The 8,730-nt window shown below is 47.7% G+C and overlaps 1 protein-coding gene across 1 annotated transcript in view; it reads right to left on the bottom strand.

Annotated features, from left to right (window-relative positions):
* Positions 1-1,037: 1,037 nt before the first annotated feature.
* The window catches only part of LOC101996989 (O-acyltransferase like protein), a 34,281-nt gene continuing 26,588 nt past the window's right edge, over positions 1,038-8,730 (bottom strand). The window contains exons 10-15 of the mRNA XM_005356395.2: positions 8,358-8,437; positions 6,155-6,268; positions 4,210-4,342; positions 2,859-3,045; positions 1,485-1,627; positions 1,038-1,163 (exon numbers count right to left, since the gene is read on the bottom strand). Of these exons, the coding sequence (XP_005356452.1) occupies positions 1,038-1,163; positions 1,485-1,627; positions 2,859-3,045; positions 4,210-4,342; positions 6,155-6,268; positions 8,358-8,437 (783 nt within the window). The remainder of the gene's footprint in view (positions 1,164-1,484; positions 1,628-2,858; positions 3,046-4,209; positions 4,343-6,154; positions 6,269-8,357; positions 8,438-8,730) is intronic.

Raw genomic sequence — 8,730 nt, 5'->3', positions numbered from 1 at the left:
GAGAGAGAGAGAGAGAGAGAGAGAGAGTATGTATGTTTCTTTTTATAAGGACACTAGTCATTAAATGGAGCCTTACGTCTCAGAGACTTCATTTAACATAAGTACCCTGAAAATCTCTCTCTCTAAAAAGGCAACATTGTGAGGTATGGGGGACTAGAACCTCAATAGGTCTCTATTAGGGGAATGATACAATTCAACTCAAGACAGGAACCATGTTTTAGGAAAGTTGACTCTTAAAAACCTATGTTGACAAAGTCTGCTGAGTCATAAATGTTAGTGGGTCATCCACCCTGAGGACCTGAGGTAAAGTTAAAAATCTATCAAGTATAACAACATGCAGACAAAGCACTTGATTCTGCTCTTTTCTGTCTAGAATCCTTTTTTTAAAACTTTCTCAGGATTTATGTGGAAATTGCTGCCAAATGTTTGGGTGCCATTTGTAAACAAAAATTGTACTTTTGTTTCCTGGTCACCCAGATCCAAATAACCACACAGAAACTTATATTAATTATAACACTGTTCAGTCAATGGCTCAGGATTATTTCTAGCTAGCTCTTACATCTTAAATTGACCCATTTCTATTAATCTGTGTATTGCCACATGGTCATGGTGTTGCCTCATTTTCTAAATGTCTTGTTCCCTCAGTTGGCTGACTGGCATCTGATTGACTCCGCCTACTCTCTCTATATAACTCTGTTTGGATTTCCTGCCTGACTTTACTCTGCTAAATCATCGGCCAAAACAGCTTTATTCGTCAACAAATAAAAGCAACACATATACAGAAGGACATCCACATCACCTGGCCTTCATTTTAATACTTTAACACCATGGTTACCGATACAGAAAATCAAATCTAAGCCAAGAGAGAGAGATTGTTGTACAATTATTTTAAAAATCATTATAGAATTGTTTTTTATGGTGACCACAGGTTATCTGTACATATTGTACACAGTAAATGTTCACAAAGTCAGATTCACATTCCTTCCAAGGGCCACAGACAGGTGGGCTGTGGTTCTCTTGTGTTTTAGCTGAAACGCTCATGGACCAGCAGGCTCTGGTCCCCACAGACCCCACTTCAGCTCCTGCCATGGCCTCTCGATGAACAGCGTCAAGGCCAGCCCACAGAGGAAGGTCAGCACACAGTGTCCAGAGAAAAGATAGAACTGTAGACAAAGAGGGTACAGTGGACAGCTTATTCCATTGCCCCCCCCCCTCCAATGTTTGGATCTGAGAGTATACTGCCCCCAATGCTGTGAAACAGAACAGGTAATGAACGGTCCCAAACATTCAAACAGTTTTCCCTGGACTGAAGCCCTCTTCCTCCAGTTTTCCCTGGACTGAAGCCCTCCCCCTCCCTTCTGCAGCTGAATCAGAGAGCAGAGCAACTCTAGGAAAGAGCAGCACAAAGCCAGCTGTGTGCTCTGCCGCTCAAGAAGAGCGAGAGGTGGAGCTAGGACAGGGCCAAGGACCAAGTACTTGCTCACCATATTGGTGTCAGAATAGTGGATGAGGGTCTCCTGCAGTCCGTTATAGAGAATGATCACGATGGGATGGACGAGGTAGCAGGCATAACTGATCCTAGCTGGGAGACTCCAGATGCCACAAGAAAGCACACGTTTCACCAGACCTGGTGGGAAGAGGGACAGTCACAAGCCTGTGGGTGTGTGTGTGGGTGTGTGTGTGTGTACACATGTGTGTATTTGTCTCTTTGAGGCCAGGAGATGGTATTGGATACCCTCAAACTAGAGCTAGAGGTGGTTATGAGCTGCCCAACATGGATGCTAGAACCAAACCTAGGAACTTTAGCCACAAACACTCTTAACTGCTGAGTCATCTCTCCAGTCCCTGCAGGCCCTATCTGTCTCTTGGTATCTCCTAGGCTCTCTCTGCCACTGTTCTATTGCAATACCTTGCAAGGGAAGAATTCTTTCTCATCTTTTGCTGGATCTCAAATATATAGAACGTTGTCAGGCACAAAACAAACATACAGACACATTTATGCAATTAAGTGACTAGCCCTGGAAACAGTCTATCCCAGAACCACTGGTAAGACGGGGGGGTGTCAATCAGCAAGTTGAAACCACCTGTTTTCTCTTTAAGCCACGAGTTCCCACCACGTTGACTGAGGCTGAGGAGTTTTCATCTACAGCCTAATTCTAAACTCATCTAGTGATGTCCCTAAGAGTACACAGCTGTCCTGCCCACCCCACCCCCAGGCTCTGTTCCATCTTTAAGGATTCAAAGAAGTTTGGAAATGGAGATTTTTCTGGATGGTGCCTGAGTGATGTTTGGAGGTACCTCTTTACCTCATCCCTACCTCAGGCCAAACAGAGAAAGGGAGGAAAATGTCAGGAGTCTTGAATCAATCTCTCTCTCTCTCTCTCTCTCTCTCTCTCTCTCTCTCTCTCTCTCTCTCTCATCAGGAGAAAATTCCTTTCTTTCTATATATGCACTTCATCTGCTTGCCCCCTGACATCAAAAGCCAACGGCACAAAAATATTCTCTCTGCTTATGGAAGGGGTCTTAGTGCCTCTTAGCCTCCTCCTCTCAGATGGAAACTGAGGCCTAAGATGGGTGTGACCAGAGCCTGTTCACAACAGATCTGTTCCCACACCACATCATTGTCTCACTATCTTTCAGAGTTCTTGTCTGGCCTCTTAACTCCATAGAAGAGAACCAACACAAAAACTGAAAATAATGTATGAGAGTTGTTTACCCCAAGGATAGAGACAAGGCGCTCTTTCTGAGTTGGGATCAACTATTCCTCCCTACCTCTGCAAGCGCACCTCATCTTTCAACTTTGTCACCCTCTGGGACAGGGTGTGAGCCCAAGAGCAGAGCCAGTGGTCCCCTCCTACCTCCATAGCCTTCCTGACAGGCAAAGATGACCCAGCCCACAGCCGCTGCCCATAGGGTCCGGTGCAGGGCCTGGTAGATGGCTGCAGCCACGGAGGAGGCTGGTGAAGCATCATCCACTATGTATGCCAGGGCGACAACAGCAAACAGGGTCAGCAGAGAGAAAGCCCAGCCCAGCATGGCCTGCACCTGAGGGGAACGAGAGGCAGGCCATAGCTCATGAATCGCTGCGTCCTTTTGCTTACGCTCACTTCTTCAATGCCATTTCTGTCGCTTCTGATCTCTGTGTGCAAACCTTAATGACTCCAGATTTCACTAAAATTAAAGATCAGCTTAGTGGGAGGCAGCGGTTAGGAACAGTGCTGGGGGAGAGTGTGTGTGACTATACAGGATGAGATGAGCTGGGTGGGGTGGCACGTCCCTATAATCCTGTTGCTCAGGAGACCAAAGCAGGAAAACTGTGAGTTCAAGGCCAGCTCCCAACCTGACACTGCCCTTAACAGGGTTCCCCAATGCTTCCTTTTTGCCTTACTTTCTCCCCTTTGCTAATACCCTGCTCTCCCTGTAGCCTCAAGTTGCTGGCTGTTTTTAAGAGTCTCTCTGATGGCTCTGTGTTATATTCTACAGTCAGACAGTGCGTGTACAGAACACCCAAACACTAACATGGCAGAGATACCCTCTTCGATACAGCCACTTGTCCTGCTGGATCTTTTTGTTTGCTTGCTTCTTGTTGGGGTGATTTTTTGCTTTTTGTTTTTTTTAGGATTTTTTTGGTTTGGTTTGGGGATTTTGTTTGTTTATTTGTCTTATTTGGTTTTTGGTTTGGGGGGATTTGCAGGGTTGGAAGAGGGCTGGTTTCTCAAAAGAGGGTTTCTCTGTGTAGCTTTGGAACCTGTCCTGACACTCACTCTGTAGACCAGGTTGGCCTTGAACTCACAGAGATCTGCCTGCCTCTGCCTCCCTAGTGCTGGGGTTAAAGATATGAGCCAACACATCCAGAAAAATCCTATTTCCTGGTGTTACTGTGAGTTATATAAGATTTCCCCAGGACCAGGATCTCTTCTCTGAACTGTCTATACAAAGCCAAGGCCAATGAAGGTCAAGCAGAACCCTTGGGGGCCAACAGGTGTAGCCCAACAGTGCAATCGGATTCTTGGTCCTTTAGTTCAGGAAAGAGGGCCGGACCCTGGCTGACTCCTCCTGCTTTGGTATGGCTGCACAACACACTGCAGCCCAGGAACGAATCCAGCAGCCTGGCTCTGCCTGCACTTGGCTTGGAAGCGTCAGGTCAGAGAGGCCACATCAATCCCAGCCAGGCTGATGCCCTGACAGGGAGGCAAGGGAACAACATACCGTGGTTTTGAGAATGTTTGTCGCGTAGTCTGAATGCATGAACATGCCCAAGAAGAGGCCCACGAGGAACGGGCCGCACCGGCAGTAGGGCTTGGTGTAATACTCTGAGAAATACAGCACAGCCTCCTTCTCACTGAAACAAAGGAGGAAGCGAGGCAGAGGCTCAGTGTGGAGCTGGACGAGGAAAAGGGGATGTCCTCTGGGGTGATCCACACAGCCAGATCTCCCAATAATGAGCTACACACAGCGACCCGTCTAGACCCTAAACTCTAGGGCCTTGGGTCACAGCTGCTTTGTTTACATTCTAAATTCCCTTGGGCTCCGAGCCCAGTTCTCAAAGACATCTGATGACTTCATTTGTTTTAAATGCTCCTTTGTGGTGGCTGATCCACTGCCTCTAGGAATGAACATAGCACCCAGAGGATCTGTGAGAGAAGGGGTGTTTCAAAAGAGCCTGTGACATTTGAGGGCCGGGGCATGGTGGTAAACACTTGGGAAGGAGAGACAGGCAGATCTTTGTGAGTTCTGAACCAGCCTGGTCTACATAGCCAGTTCCAAGACAGCAAGCGCTGCATAGGGAGACCCGGTCTCAAAAAAAGAAAAAAGAAAAAAAAACAGGAAGGAAGAGAAAGAAAGAAGAAAACCACACTATTCAATGCTGTGATTCCCAAATTATGTCTCGGAACCCAGCAGCAGGTCCACCTTTTAGTTTAAGTTTGTTTGTCGGTGTGTGCTCTTGTACGTGTGCCACAAGGGGGTCAGTCGACAGCAAACGGGGATCAGTTCTCTCCTTCCACCATGTGGGTCTCAAGATTGAATCTGCATCCTCGGGCTTATAGCACCTTCTCTCTCTCTGAACCATGCCATGTTCTTTGGTGGCAGTGGTTGGGGCTTTTTGTTGTTGGTGGTGGTGGTGGTTGGTTGTTTAAGAGATAGTCTCTTATTGGCCGCAGAAATCACCAAGTAGTTTAGGCTGGCTGGCCAGCAATCCCCAGATCTACCTGTCTCCACCCCCACAGCATTGGGATTATAAGCATACACTATGACACTCTGATGTGTGTGTGTGTGTGTGTGTGTGTGTGTGTGTGTGTGTGTGTGTGTATGTAAGAGAGAAGGGGCTTCAGAGTGCACTCAGGTCCCTGTTGCTTTCCTGGAAGCACTGACTGAGCTATCCTCCCAGCCCCTCTAGTCTGGTTTTATTGGGAAGTCAGGAAGGGTTGCTTTGGAAAATGTGACATTTGCATGGACATCTGAAAGAAGTGTTAGGGGCAACCCTGACAGATCTCAGATGCTAATGGAAGATTGTTCTAGACTGGGAGAACAGCAGAAGCACAAACTTGGGAGAGACCAGGGTGGCTGGTCTGAAGCCAGCAAGTAAAAGTTGCAGCCAGGTGGCTTTGGGAAGAATCTGAGCTGCCGCCTGGGCCACTTCATTTTCACTTGTGCGGCTCCGGCTGCTGGATTGAAAAGAGTTCTTGCTCCTGGTTAATACACAGAGGTACACGGCAGGATCATAAGTAGTTTATTGTTGAGGCAAAGGAGCTTTTGGAGTTAGATCCTAAGTTCAAATAACACCTATGCCACCCTAGCTGCTGTATGGCCTTGAAGAGGTAACTCCAACTTCATTATGGGTTCAGTTTCTCCATCCAGCAAGACATCTGCTACACTAAGGGAGTAACCCAATTCAGCCACATGGGGGTGCTCCTGTCATCTAAGAAGCATTTCCTTGAGCCAAACACATATTAGAAAACCCACGCTGCCTGCGAGTTTTAAGTTGGGAAATTTGGAACTTCTATCCAGATGAAAGGTGTAGAGCCCATTTTTTCCTAAGTTGATGGGCACGGGACAAACATCCTGATGATTCTGCAGACCTCCCTGGGATAGCCTGGCCCTGGTGAGGTCAAGCAAGGGACAGAGAGGATCGACCAGGCTGGAACCCTGTTACCTGGCTGCTGACGGAGATGCCACTGGAAGTTTATAAGCCATCGTGAGCAGAGCAGTGGCCGAGAAAGATGTCAGGAACAGCAGGGCCCCGAGGAGGACGAGGACACGTTTATTTCTGTAGACGAGGGCAGAGGAAAACGTCTTTCAGTGGCCTTCACCACAGCGTGAATGAGGTGCTGTGATCCCAGGAAACCTGGGGTCATGCTTTCAAAGGAAAAGGGAGGGTTAAGGGGGACAGGGGAGGGCGTGGGCGGGGCTTCAACGGAGCAGGGAAAGCTGGACGGTTGGACTGCCTGATCTTGATCACTAACCAGCAGTGAGACTGCAGATAGAACTTGCACTTGGGTTTCTCTTCTAGACAAGGATAGTAATGGCACCCTTGCCCACCCTGCCCAGAAGCTTATACTGTGGCTCCAAAGGAGACCGTTCTTGGGAACATTGCTTATCATCTACAGAACACTATATGGACATTCGTGGTGGTTGACTTAGGAGAGAAGTGAGCTGTTCAAGGCAGGATGGGACACAGACATGACATAGCCACCCACTCCAGGGAAGGGGAGGGAGGGGGAGGAGAGAGCAGGAACAAGAACCCAGCTTTCCATGCCAGCATAAGCCTGAAACAAATGTCTGGATGTGGGGGGCTAGTGTGGGAGTGGGGGGGTGGGGGGAAAGCAAGAAGACAGGGAGAGAACCAATAGAAGGTAAGCTGTTGAGAAGGTCAACACTCGGTTCTTCCAGAATATTCTATAGCTTATGAATATGCCTCAGAACTGTCTGGGGGGATGAGGGAAAATAGCCTATCGCCAATGTCTTCTGCTTCACAGGTGGCTACCTACATTAATTCCTGCACACTCTGGCTTTGTACATGAAGGAGCCCCAGCTGACATACTGCAGGGTTCTGCAGCAAGGGAAAAGCCTGAGGATGCCGGCTCTAAGTGAGGTTCTGTCTGGGCACTGCCAGGATCTGCCGTGGCACAGAAATGCGGACCATGTGGACCACAAGTATCTCCATTTTTTAAAAGTAGTTTCCCATTGTGACTCAAGAGCTGCTAGACACTCATGCCCTTTGACCCATTGATTCTCCTTAGGATAAGCATTCTAAAGGAACACTAGAGTTGGAGACAAATGGTTGTCGTGAAAATATTCATGGGAAGTTATTTATGAAAGCATAGAACTGGAAACAATCCAAGTATAAAACAATGGGAGAAGGTACAAATAAATTATAGTTCATGCAGGAAACGGAATGTTGTTAGGCAGACATTACAGTAATATTTACAATCAGTAAAATAATATAGTAAAACTGTTTTAAGCTATTAGAGCAGCATGCTTTTGTCTTTTAAAAACTGGGCAGGACAAAAGTCAGAAAAGACAGCACCAGAGACTAAAGAGGGAACCTAGTTTGCCAGGAGTGATGGACTGGGGTGAGTATTTTCCTTTCTCTTAATCCTAATGTTTCCTAAATTGAACACATATTTTAACAAGAAAGAATCATAAATTTCCTTTTTAAATGGCATGCTGTAAATCTCCCCGTGAGTTACTGAGACTGTAAAGTGTTCCTAAAACTAACACGATTAAGGTGATAGATACAGCTGAGGGGCAGCAGGTACATTGATACATTGCTCAGGGCACTGTAAATTACTTCCCTCTTCCCAGGGAGTAATTTCCCAGTATGTAACAAACACTTAGGAATCGCTGGCCACCCTTTAACCCGGTAACTCCACGTAGAAATACGTCCCCACGGAAATAGCTACAAGCAAAAGTCGAGTGTTCCAGGGCTGTCATTTGTAATCGTGAAAAATCGGGCACCGTCTAGATACCCGACCATAAAAACGGAATATAAATCCTGAGACTGACAGGTATGCGGGCTGTGTCAATATGTGGGTATGTTTATGTGAACAGCTGGGATGGAAAACGCTGAGCACCGGGTTTCACACACACTGGTGATAAATCTGGGGGAAACGCGCTGATTTATGCGTGGCTGAAAGAGGACGCGGAAGGAGGGCAGGAGAGGGGACGGTGCCTCCATTTCTGGAAAAGTTAATTTTCTAAACTTGGAAAGACTGCTTTCTACAAAACTGGAACCTCTCTGAGAGTTCCAGGCCCAAGGACCCATGCAGGGGAGGGGAGGGGCCATCTCTGAGAGTTCCAAGCCCAAGGACCCATGCGGGGGCGTAGGGGGCGCAGACGGGACATCTCAGACCCACTTTCCGTGGACAAAGAAGAGCAGCGGAGTGATGAGGTGGAACTGGAAGTCGTTGGCCAGGTACCAAGTCCAGCCATTGCACTGGAGGGGAGAAAAAGGAGAGGTAAACGTGACTCCTCCCTTCCAGGTAGCAAGGACATTGAGTATCTGCTGTTGTTTGGCCTGTTGAGCAGGTGGGCGGGGCAGTTGCTATGGGAAGAGGAATTAGGTAGCCTCCTTTGTTCCTCACAGGGGTCTTTGGACGAAGCCTCATCACGGTTTCGAGATTCAGACACATTTCTCTCTTGTTTCTAAAGACCAATATAGCCGGGCGGTGGTGGCGCACGCCTTTAATCCCAGCACTTGGGAGGCAGAGGCAGGCGGATCTCTGTGAG

The sequence above is a fragment of the Microtus ochrogaster genome, chromosome 18, assembly GCF_000317375.1.
Source record: "Microtus ochrogaster isolate Prairie Vole_2 chromosome 18, MicOch1.0, whole genome shotgun sequence".
Taxonomy (NCBI): Eukaryota; Metazoa; Chordata; class Mammalia; order Rodentia; family Cricetidae; genus Microtus; species Microtus ochrogaster.
Note: the sequence above shows the minus strand (reverse complement) of the source record. Positions and strands in the feature narration are given on the sequence as shown.